General features: G+C 46.4%; 1 protein-coding gene across 3 annotated transcripts in view; it reads right to left on the reverse strand.

The window, feature by feature from the left end:
- Positions 1-12,084, reverse strand: part of lrrk1 (leucine-rich repeat kinase 1) — a 55,248-nt gene that overhangs the window by 11,657 nt on the left and 31,507 nt on the right. For all 3 annotated transcript variants that reach the window (XM_035531811.1, XM_035531803.1, XM_035531804.1), the window contains exons 21-28: positions 11,608-11,777; positions 10,474-10,613; positions 9,297-9,555; positions 6,885-7,051; positions 3,947-4,144; positions 3,259-3,536; positions 948-1,142; positions 261-412 (exon numbers count right to left, since the gene is read on the reverse strand). In XM_035531811.1, the coding sequence (XP_035387704.1) occupies positions 261-412; positions 948-1,142; positions 3,259-3,536; positions 3,947-4,144; positions 6,885-7,051; positions 9,297-9,555; positions 10,474-10,613; positions 11,608-11,777 (1,559 nt within the window). The remainder of the gene's footprint in view (positions 1-260; positions 413-947; positions 1,143-3,258; positions 3,537-3,946; positions 4,145-6,884; positions 7,052-9,296; positions 9,556-10,473; positions 10,614-11,607; positions 11,778-12,084) is intronic.

Genomic DNA, 12,084 nt, shown 5'->3' on the forward strand with positions numbered 1-12,084 from the left:
AAAGCAAATATTGCAAAAAACAATCATACGGTCATGCTTTGTGTAAGTTCTCAGATAAACACACAACACTTGCGGGAGGTTTTTGGACAAAAAAAACAAAAAAACATTTGAAAGGTAATGAATACATACGCACAGTTTAACAGAAAAAAAAGAATCTTTCCCAGTCTAAGAAAAAACAAAACAAAACAAAACAAAACAAAAAAATAACAAAAACCATTAACTTTGCAGCTGCATCTCCCCCCTCAACCACCACTCCTTACCTGTCTTCCTGGTGTCCATCCCAGAAGACAGCACTGTAGCCCTGCAGAGGAGACAGGAAGAGCTGGCTATGCTCCTGGCAGGGCAGCAGGTACCTCAGGCAGGGGAAACTGGGCTCCTGCATTTGCCTTAGAATAGGCATGGCCAGCGGACGCTACAGCCACACACACACACACACACACAGTAGGAGCACTATGATACTGCTGCATAGACTCGATCATCACTGACACACAGCACATCCCTGGAATTATGTACAGACACATTATGATAAAAATATATATATAGCCTTTGGACAAAATGTGATACTTCTACATTGCATAAGACTTGGATTGTGCTCCAGGAGGTGTTAAGTAAGAACTGATTATTTTAAATTCTCTTATATAGAATCCTCGGTTCACAAATTCCACCCACTCACAGTGACCCTGAAGAAGGTAACAGGATTTCTGCTCTCTGTGCAGTGAAGGATAAATGTATTCTAAAGCCAGGTGCTACAGTAAACACAGGACATTTGTTTCCTATAACACAATCTACCTCTTAATTTACTCTGTTCTATTACGTTTATTTATTTTCCATTTTTGATCAATGATGTTTAGTACCCAGAAACTAACTAACTGCACCTCGAAGAATCACAGTGGTTTGTTTGTTTGTTTGTTTTTAAATAATCATGTGTTAGGGATGTGGTGTGATACCTTCTCTGGCTTGGTGTCCCAGCACTCCTGCATGAGGGCCTGCAGGTAGTGGAACTGTACCTCCTCTGGGTTGCCCAGAGTGGGACGGACTCCTTTTGAGAGCTTCTTAGCTATCTGAAACTGGTGATGACCCAGGGCTGGCCTACGGCCCGACAGTAGCTCATACAGCACCATACCATAAGAGAACATGTCCACCTGGCAGGGGGTGTCGTCGAGGCAGAGAGGCAAAGAAAGAGAGAGAGAGAGAGAGAGAGAAAGAGAGAGAGAGAATATGTAGAGTAGAAGAAAGAAGACAGACTTATGTTACATAAAACTACAACCACAAAATTACTTTCATGCAACTCAAGCTGTCATTAAATATTCAGTAATTACTCCATGGGGTCTGGCATATGTGAAGAGTGATGAAACAGATGGATGAAACGTTATCAAAGCAAACACATCCCTTTGGAGCATTTCTAGTTAATGTGATGCAACAGAATATGGACAGAATGGAACCAGGTCATGTTTGCATTACAGCATTTGAAGCAAGGCCTGCTATATGGACAGACCAGAACTTGGATTACAAAAGATGGCCATAATGCCTTTGCTAGGGTGAAAAACATGGCGTAAGGTACGGCAGCTTGGAGTGACAACTGGTTAAGCGCACGAGATTTGGAGGAAGCCCATACTAAAGGATGGAGCTGCTTCTGACCATGACTTTCATCGAAGGCGATAAGCTACATTTCATAAACATTAGTTTGCGAACCTTTCTACACCTCCTTATTAAAACCAAAATTGTATTATGTAGTGAGATATTTTGTTTTTCACGAAGCCCTTTTTCTTGTTCTAGATTCACATTATCTGACTCATTCTGACTATTTTTAAAATGCCCTCATTGCTTGCCAGTCCTCATTAGAGCCAGTACACGCTGCTACTGGTATAACTCCATACATCAACCAAGGCATTGTTTCTAAAGCTTTAAAGTTTACGTGTCCATTTCAGAATAAGCGTACTCCATGATGGGACCAGCTTTTTTATAGTTACATTTAGGTTTCTCCATGAATGATGAAACTACATGCAATAGCTTACGCATGGGCCAGTAAGGGGGAAAAAAATATGATGAACTCTATGAGAAAGCGCAGCATAGCCATTGCCAAACCATCTCCCTGCATTCAAATGAAGTAAAGAACTCTTATTTAACATTTAAAACAATCATTATTTGATTAGTAAGCCTCCACGCTTCCAGAGGAACCATCGTCTTCATCACGAAGAACTATGCGACCGCCAAAAGAGCCACTTGAGAAAAAAAGAACAATGTTTCTAGGGAAACAAAAAGGCTCCCATGGGTCACTGAGGGCTCTGTTGGCTGCCCTCATTAAAACGAGCAACTTGGAGGAACGTGGCAGAATCTGGAGCTGAGCGAGAACTGACTCTCGCAGTTCCACCTCACTTGTGCAGATGTACTGTATTTATGAAGTTCTTACAGGGGGAAAAAATAGACGAAAGTGGGAACAGATATATCATCTAGACTGTACTCGCATTACTCATAGTAACCACATGGAGGAATGGACACACACAAACATGGTTTGTTACTGAAAAAGGCTATAAGAGAAAGAACTAGTGAAGCATTACGTCTGGTCCAGACAGCATAAGTGGAAAACCATATGCTCCAACACTTCACCACTCAGGAAATACATATACCATGATTCAAATAACCATCACATTTCACTAAGCTTAATAGATACGTATTAAACTGGATGATTTTTGGTTGTCGATGAATTTGAATTTTGCTTGTGAATCGATGAGCGAAACTCGACAAACCCTATTAAGCAAAGCTACTATAAAAAGAACTGCGTTCTGTTATTAAAGGATCCTGTAACTCTCAAGACTTCCTGCCTTGCAAAATCTACCAAGCCTTACAGCAAATTTGCATGCTGCAAGTTTGCAACTGTGTGCAATTAGACTCTCCATCACATACTCAAAAGAGAAAAGAAAAAATCAGCACCATCTCACTTCTGTGATGAGCAAGGGTGGAGTTGTGGTTTTCTCAGTGTGGTAAGACCAACTACTGCTTGATACTAAAGTGAAATCTTAGCCTAACCCTAACGCAGATTACTCTTTCGGAGGGACTGCAGATCATCTTGTATCTGTCCAAGTGTATTCATTAGAATTCCAAAAGAAGTTTACAGACTCCTCACTGCTAATGATGGATTAAGTTTAAAAAATGGCTTGCTGTATAATGGACCCTAGAAGTATTGTGAAATCGGACATGCACTGAGAGCACGAAACACACTGGTGAATATCTCGCACAATTCAGCCTGCGTTGCCGTACCTTCTCATCATAGACGACACCTGGGCGGATCTCAGGGGCCTGGTATCCTGGCGTCCCCTCCACACCCAGAGCTCCCTCGTGGAACGACTGCCGTGAGATGCCGTAGTCAGAGAGCTTGAAGTTAACAGAGTCCTCCACCTCCAGGGACCACACCAGGATGTTGTCGGATTTTAGGTCACAGAAGATGATGTTCTTCTTGTGAAGGTAGGCTAGGCCTGTCACGATCTGATAGGCTGCTTTGAAGGTCAGCATGTGGCCCAGTGCTATGAACTGAGAACCTGTAGACAGCAGGAGACAGAGGATGTTCCAGTGGGACAATTTACTTTCATACATCAGTAGCAAGATGCATCACATGAGTCCTTTTCATCCAGATGTTAATCCCAATGTGATTAAACATAATCTCAATATGATCACGATCACTGTAGCACCACCTCTAATATTTCTAGGGAAACATCTAAGGAAACATCAACTAATTTCAGGAGTCCATTTTAAAATGTCCAACAAGAAGAAAATTATTTTACTGAATGACATGGGCTCATTTGTTCAGCCTAGTCTTTGATTAAGATATCCATAAACATTAACTGTCCGTTGGCAGTGCCCATTTGTTGGTAACTAGGCGCAAGCTCAGCTGGGAGAGGCGGTTCCCTCTATCTGATTTATCGTGGTCTTGTGTGCGTGAGCATCTGACCTTTGCTGTGCTCCTCCAGGACGGTGTTGAGGCTCCCGAGTGGGGCCAGCTGCAGGGCGAAGCAAAGCGGGTGGATGCTGATTCCCACGAGGGCCACGATGCACGGGTGCTGCAGCGTGTGCAGCATGCCAGCTTCCTGCCGGAACTCTGAGAAACTTCTGGAAGCGTCCATGGACTGCAGGTGCTTCAGCATGGTGTCTGTAGGGACGAGTGGGGAGAGTGGGTTTGGGCGTGAGAAAGTCGCAGCTGCACTTCAGGGACGGGAACACACACACACACACACACACACGGCTTGCCTCTGAAGCATCCTTATTTCCCACCACAGGTATACGGTGCAATTTAAAAACAAAACAAACTAAAACACAGGTGTTCTGGACAGTAAGGAAGTATAATGAGCCAATCCATTATAGAGAAATCAAGTTTTAATGATCTGAATATTGAATTTGCTGTAAAACACAAACCTTTCATACACTGTTCAAGCTTCACTGTTATGAGCTTTACTCAACATAAGACACCAAAAAAATAAACCAACAAATAAATTGCTTCTCTGCGAAAGGTTAAACCTTAAAACTTTAGCCATCTACCTCCAACTACTCCTTCCAGCTATGTAGCCATGTTCCTTTAGATTTATGCATGTCCCTTTAAGCTTTATCTATGTCACAAAGTTGCACCAAAGTTTGTGTGTAGCCTGTGAACTCCAAACAGGAAGGCTGTCAACAGCTGGGCCCCTGACCTGGCCTCAGTTGCTGCTGACTTGCATACGAGCCGGAGTTCTCTTAATGGCCTGAGATTCTGGGATCCTGCTTCTCTCCAGCTGTGCTGAGGGCATCACACTGCAAAGTCCCTTTAATACCCTGGTGGGGAGCTTGAAAGCATTACACAGGAAGGCTGAATTCGATCTTGAGTCATGAGACTTTGGCATGCCAGATGGGACTGCCGCGCAGCCCCGGTCCACTGACCAATGGGAAGCCGGACATAAGACGACTCGGTCAGACCCGGAGATGACCCAGTGCAGTACCTGCTAAAAGTTACGCTCCCTTTGATCAGTGGATGAAGCTACAGAGACATGGTCTAGCTAACATTTAATGGCTACTACACCCTTGGTGGGCAAGCTTCTGCTTGTGCTCTGTATTACTACATAAAAATACCTTTTTATTTCATAGCTTGTGTGTGTTCAAGAAAACAATTTCTTTTCAGTTTGTCTGACTAAGTCCGGAATGCACTGTTGTCAAGAAGTTTCACTGGAAATGCAGGCGGTCGGGTGTTACCACATCCCTTTATCATCAGAGCTTTTACTCGGCAAGGCGAGAAGTGAAACGAGTTACGACGTGTAAACAGTGCCTTCAGTGTGCTTCCTTGCAATGAGGCAGGAAAACAATGTGTTGCAAATCCTGAACGCAGGTACAACATGTGGGGGTGAAGGAACGCCTTCCACTCTGCAAACTGAACAAACACAGTTCTTATATCTGTAAATGCATTACACGCACGCGTTCAACTCTCATTCTCTTATATAGCAGCACTCTGGTTCTCATCCTGGCTGTTCCTGACAGGCTTGACTGATTTTGAATTCAATTTTGTGACCACAATGCAAAAAAAATATCATCATGTCAGATCACCACGGAGACGGTTTATTAGAAGGGGACCCAGCTGGGAATCTTTGTGGTTATTGCTGACACATGTGAAAGTCCCACTTCCTCACATATTTAGATGCGTACAGAACACTACGTTAATCTGTGTCATAAAATATGATTTACAGTTTACTGTTATCAGAAATAAGGCTCTAGAAATTGTTCATGAATAAATCAGATCTCATATAGAAGTGATGGGTGTTGAGTTCTGAAAACTAAGAGAAGGAGGGGTGAGAGAGAGAGAGAGAGAGAGAGAGAGAGAGAGAGAGAGAGAGAGAGAGAGAGACAGAGAGAGAGAGAGAGAGAGAGAGAGAGAGAGACAGAGAGAGAGAGAGAGAGAGAGAGAGAGAGAGAGAGACAGAGAGAGAGAGAGAGAGAGAGAACGAGGGGCAGCGACACGGTAGGCTGAACAATTTGAGCAGCTGGCTGAGGTGTGTTTTCCTTCCCTGGTCCAAGCTACCTCAGACACACCGCAAGTCACACTGATGGACCCGCACACTGGGAACCTCGGATTGGATGACACTGAGGATCAAAGGAAAAGTAGAGCCAGCGGATGCTAACGAACAGATGCGCTGATGAACGCACACACACACACACACACTCACTCACCGAGCGAAGCGGGGACTGAAATTCCTTTACCTATGCCCTACTAAAATCCAGCCGACTGACTCCGACCTGGCGATCCAGCATGCCTTAAGAACACGTGTCCTTAGTCTGTGCACGGTGTCTCTGCATGTGACAGCTGTTGCGTGCACTCTGAATGAAACCAGCTGAGTGTGGTTTCCACATGTGCGAAAGGAACCCTGCCTCACGGGATGTGGGAAACACAGCCGCTACAGCCAGGCCCCTTTCCTGCCTGCATTAATGCTTCGCAGAGCTGTAGGGCTACTGTGTACGTCTGAGTGCCGCATTTGCCTGGTCGAGACGCGATTTAGCTGAGCTCCTAAAAGAGACGCAGGGATGAGGGGTGAAAGAGAGAGAGAATACAGAGCAGAAGGGGAAAAGGGTGAAGGGAGGAAGGAAGAGTGAAAGAGAAGCAGGAGAGACAGAGAGATTTAAGGATCTCTGCGCTGGTTCTCTGCTCCTCTGAGAGCTCAGTGTGGTGCCGGGCAGCCTGGGCCGGAAAGCCCTGCGCCAGCAGGCCCGGGCGGTCAGCCACGCTGACCAATTGCACGACCACCTGGAGCCGCGCCACCGGTCAGACACAGTTCTGCTTTAACAGATTCTGCGCTCTGAGAAGTGCGCGACGGCAGGGTACCTAAATCCCATTCTGAGGCGACGGGGAGCGCTACGGCCGTGGCACAACTCACCCGTGCTGTTGATGGAGAACTGTCGGCATTTCTTGAAGTGGAAGCGTTTGATGGCCACGGGCTGGCCCCGGTACTTGGCCCTGTAGATGATGGTGCCACTCCCACCCTGGCCCAGGATATCTCTCTCCTGCTCACTGCAGTCCAGGTCACCCTTCACCAGGAACAGCCTTAAAACACGCACACACACACACACACACACACACACACACACCCACACACGCAACACAAACACGCATCATAAGAGAGTAAGAAAGGAATACAGTGACAATTTTTTCCTGACTGTAATTTTTAATAGAATTTCGTCGCAAACAATATACAATCAGAACACATCACAAAAACAGCAGAAAAAATGTGAAAGGCAAAATGATGAAGGGGGTTGTGAACACAGATCAGACATAAAGTCGATATCAGCTGCTGATATCACAGGTCTTCTCACTTATGACTGTAATTCTGTAAAACCATGAATAATCCCTTCCATGACTCAACAGTGGATGTTCCCGCCTTATCTAATCAGTACCTCAAGAATTACAAAAGTCTGCAGTGATTTAATCCAAAGGACTCTAGTTGGATGTCCAGTAAGAACAAAAGGTGAAGAATAGGTTTTTGTTGTGATTGTAAACCCTGCAAATGTCATACGTTTTTTATGTGCCGGAAGCTAGAAGGAGTTGTCGTCACTTAACAGAGAGGCATGGGTGCAGTTGAATTCTAATAGCAAAGAATTTCGATAGAACGTTTCCATAGAACGTTTCCATAGAACGTGAGAACGCATTCATAACGCAGGGTACACCCACAAAAAAGTCATACACAAAAATGTTCGCACACAACATGTGTGGATTATATAAAGCTACAACACTTTTAACTTGTTACACTGCACATAAATTTTACTGTCTCTGCCTGACCTGTTGTCCTTCATGGATATGAAGTCAAATTGCCTTTCGCACAGGGGAAAAAAAAAGCCTCTCATCTTACTCTTGCATTAGCTCTGAAACGAACTCTGACAATCTGCCAAGTCAAACAATGTCCACTCCACCAGCTGCTACACACACCATTTCCATTAGCACTTCTGCATGAGAGCGCACAGCAATGGAAATGTCTTTCTGAGTTGTTTAATTGGACACATGCCTTCAGAGAGGTAACATCCACCCCCACCCCGCCAACGCTAGACCCCTCCCCCAAGCTGCCCAACGGCATGGACATGCTGTCCTGCCCGTCTTGGCCATGTGGTTCGCGATGCGTAGAGGGAAAGTGATGGCCAGCATCTCCTCGGGCCTGTCAGCAAGACAAGTTGCTTGTTTTTGTCATTATGTAAATATTAGGAGCAGCTGCTCCAGACCACCGCTTTAGTGTGTACATGACTGCGTGTGCAAATGCCCAATAAAACCAGAGGGGGGTGTGGGAGAGAGGAGCCGCCACGCTGGTGTGCTGAGCGAGAAACCCAGCTTCCTATCGGTTTATATCCCACGCTACATCGAAGGCTGTCAGGGACGGGACATACAGATGGACAAGGCTATGAGAAAACAAGCTAAGTTTAGCTCGGGTGCGAGTGAACCCGCATTCGCTGTTAAGGGGGTTTACTCTCGGCAGGACAGCACAGCATAACTGCGATTTATAGCCCAGCAGGGTCCGGAAATTAAGATATGCCCAAATTCCGCTAGACAGTTTTCCAACAACTGTGTTCAAATCTGTCAGACTTGTTCTTCACGATAGACTTTGAGGAACTGAGAGTGCTCGTGGGCATCGTGTTTCTATAGATGCGTTGACAGCACCTTTTTTCAGTAAGAATCTGAACACGCATGATGGACACAGTCTTGCTCATGATTACGGCTGTGTCCAACAGATGTGTCCAATAGCAGTGCAGGACATCTGGCACCTGTGCTGATATCAGAGCTCACGTTTCCTTGTGACTCGTCAAAGCATGTGTGTGCGGCGACCGAAGTGCTGAAGTGTTTTCTCATAGCAGACCCCTCTTCACTTCTACAACCGTGAACATCTTGATGTGGCACTCGTAACATCCTGTTGCTACATAGGTTACTGTTTACAGTGACAGCCCAAGAGGAAAGCCTCCTTTCCAACAGCTGTGTGCTACAAGATTTCACTCTGGGGCCCCAATCCATTATGCATGTTTCACAGAGATTATGTTCATACAGGCATCTTGGAATTGGGAATGAAACAGGGAAGTGCATTGGAAGAACTGGCACGGAACTCGTAAATGCACTAAACGCAACATCCGCTGTCCAGCCATTAACACATCCAGGCAAAACTGTGTTGCCAACATGGGACTTCCATCTGTCCCTTTGAAATAACACAGATGGCCATAGCTGATCCTGGACTTGTGGGAAAATTTAAAAAAGGTTTTCTTTCCCCTGCATGACTGCTTTATCACTTGCCCACAGATGCACAAGGCGCTCTTACCGGGAAGGGAAGTCGGTCATGAAAAGTTCGGGGACGAGCTCCTGAAGGGGCACAGGCGTGTCAGGGTGCACAGGGCAGGTGATGTGCTCCTTCTCAGTGGCAGCCAGCACACAGTCTTCCATGTTGAAGTAGTGGACGGAGCTTGGGGTGGAGCCAGCCAGGGGGAGGTGGTCTGCGTGGCGGGAGGTGGAGCTGCAGTGCGGGCAGGGCGCATATTGCTCAATCAGCAGTGACCCGTCACTCTCGCTGGCGGTCAGTGCTGTGGATGGAGGGAGCCGTACGCTAATTTACTGCACTGCATAAGCACCAAATTTGCATAAACGTAGAGCGATAAAAAGGTACCACTCAACGCTAACAGCATTATACAGAAACAAACACTATAACCAGAATAACCAGAGATGCATGCAAATGATCTTCCTTATGCACACAGAAGAAAGAAACCTTATACTCCCTGAACAGCTGGCACATTCATCAATCTAGACACATCACTAAAGCGTGCACATAGGCACACACTCGCACATGCCCCCCCCCCCCCCCCCCCCCCCCCCCCCCCCCCCACACACACACACAAACACAATAAACCCCCAAAACTAAATCTTTGTGAATACACCTGCAAGTTTTCTAACATGGCAGAAAGCTCCTTTCCAAGCCTGTGTGCCTGTTTATTTGTTTTCCACAGGCCTGAGAGAAAGTGGCTCGTCACTGGAGGCAAAGCGGAGCGGAGTGAATCATTTGGTGTGAAGCAGCCTCAGGCAGAGCAGGTGTGGTAGACTAAACTGCAGTGGGTGCCCACCTCTCCCCTCCTGAGCCAGAAAAACAGACAGGGGGGCTGGAGAAACTAAGTATGACTCATCATCGCTGCACACTGCCAGCGTGTGTTTGTGCGTTTGTGTGTGTGTCTCTCTGTGTGTGTATGTGGCACTCGAGTTAATTGAAAATCTAACAACATAGATGCACACCATGAGGCCTATACAAATTGCAGGTGGGAAGACATTCGACGCTTTCGAGCAGAACGGCACTTTGTATGTACATTGTTAGTTCTGGAATATCTGGGTACACTTATGCATTCTCCTCTCTGTATGTTAGCGTTAAAATATGTGTTCAGGATACCAGCAGGATGGGTGAGGGTCATATCGAACAGCTGTATGTGCTGTTTCTCTACTGGGAGGATGCTCACCAGGGAACCACTGTTCTATAAGAGCATTGACATGGTCTGTGATGAAGGCCATGGCTGAGAAGTCTCTCATCTCTGACTGGCAGATGATCTTAATGCCACCACTCTTATTTTTCTTCCAGTTCAGGTCTGATGACTCCACACTATAAGAGAGAATGACAGTGAGAGTGTGTGTGCATTGCTTATGCCAATGTAACCTCTCTCTCTCTCTCTCTCTCTCTCTCTCACACACACACACACACACACACACACACACACACACACACACACACTTTCTCTCCCATTATCCCACACACACACTCACTCACTCTCTCTCTCTCTCTCACACACACACACACACACACACACTTACTCACTCTCTCTCTCTCTCACACACACACACACACACACACACACACACACTTTCTCTCCCACTATCCCACACACACACACACACACACACACACACACACACACACACACACACACACAGACAGACAGACAGACATATTCATCGAAACACCCAGTTCCACACATGGTTTACAGTTCTGCACACAAGAAATGCCCCAATCGAGCATGATGTCACTTCTAAATCTCACTGAATGTCAGACATAATAAATCTCCTCCCTTCCCTTCCCTCCTCAAACATCATTTGCATCACAACAGGTCCCTCCACCCAGGGAGAGACATGGTCCCAGGGGCATTAAGGGCCATGGCTTTGTGATGGGCCACTATGTGAAAGTGGCTCTGGGAGCCTCTCATATGAAGACGTGCTGCCCAGAGCTCTGAGGGAGGCATTTACAAGGCTGCTATCTTAACACTCTCATCGCAATCACTTTCACATGTGGCACTGTACACCACCCAACCACTACCCATCCACATCAGGCACAGACAGACAGACATTCAGACAGACAGACAGACAGAGACACTCCCAAGAATTCAGTATTCTGCAGAGGAATCGTATGTTAAATTAGGACAATAGCCTAACATCAACTTCAACAACCAAAGAGTTTCTAGAGGTTTCTAAGGAAGGCATTCCTTAGTGTTTCCCAGTTTTTAACTTACCAGTGGGGAGAAAAAAACCAAGAAGCATAAACTTGGAAAAACAACAACTGACGTTTCAACGCGCGCTCCTGAAAGTTCTGCCTCAAGTCTAACCTCAAATAGCCTCCATCGAAGGTGACCAGCAGCCCTTCCTTCCAGTAGATGGTCTGGCTCCGGCGCACGCGGAACGTGCTGCCTCTGCTCCTCGGTTGGCTCCCGGCGAAGCTGTAAATCACTGTGCTCCTGCTGCGCGGGCTGCGTGAGCCCTTTTTGCCCTCGAAAGCCTGAGGTGGCACATGGACACGTGAACTGAGACTCGTTGGCCGGGCGGCTCGTGGGACACGTGCGAGCGGCTGTCCTGCCCACTGGCCGAACAAGAACACCCCAGCATTCGCCGCTATCCTCGAAAGCCCATCTAGAACGTATGCTTCATGGTCATGGAGGCTGAAATTCAAAGCTTTGAGCTTCTCTCATGTCTAGTGTGCTCTGCATCACAGCTGTTATCTTACACTACATGGTTTTCAAAGACTGAAATGTATTGTTCAGGGCAGAGGTTTTTAATCCAGTCCCTGGAAACCCCTGACCAGGTTT

The sequence above is a fragment of the Electrophorus electricus genome, chromosome 1, assembly GCF_013358815.1.
Source record: "Electrophorus electricus isolate fEleEle1 chromosome 1, fEleEle1.pri, whole genome shotgun sequence".
NCBI lineage: Eukaryota > Metazoa > Chordata > Actinopteri > Gymnotiformes > Gymnotidae > Electrophorus > Electrophorus electricus.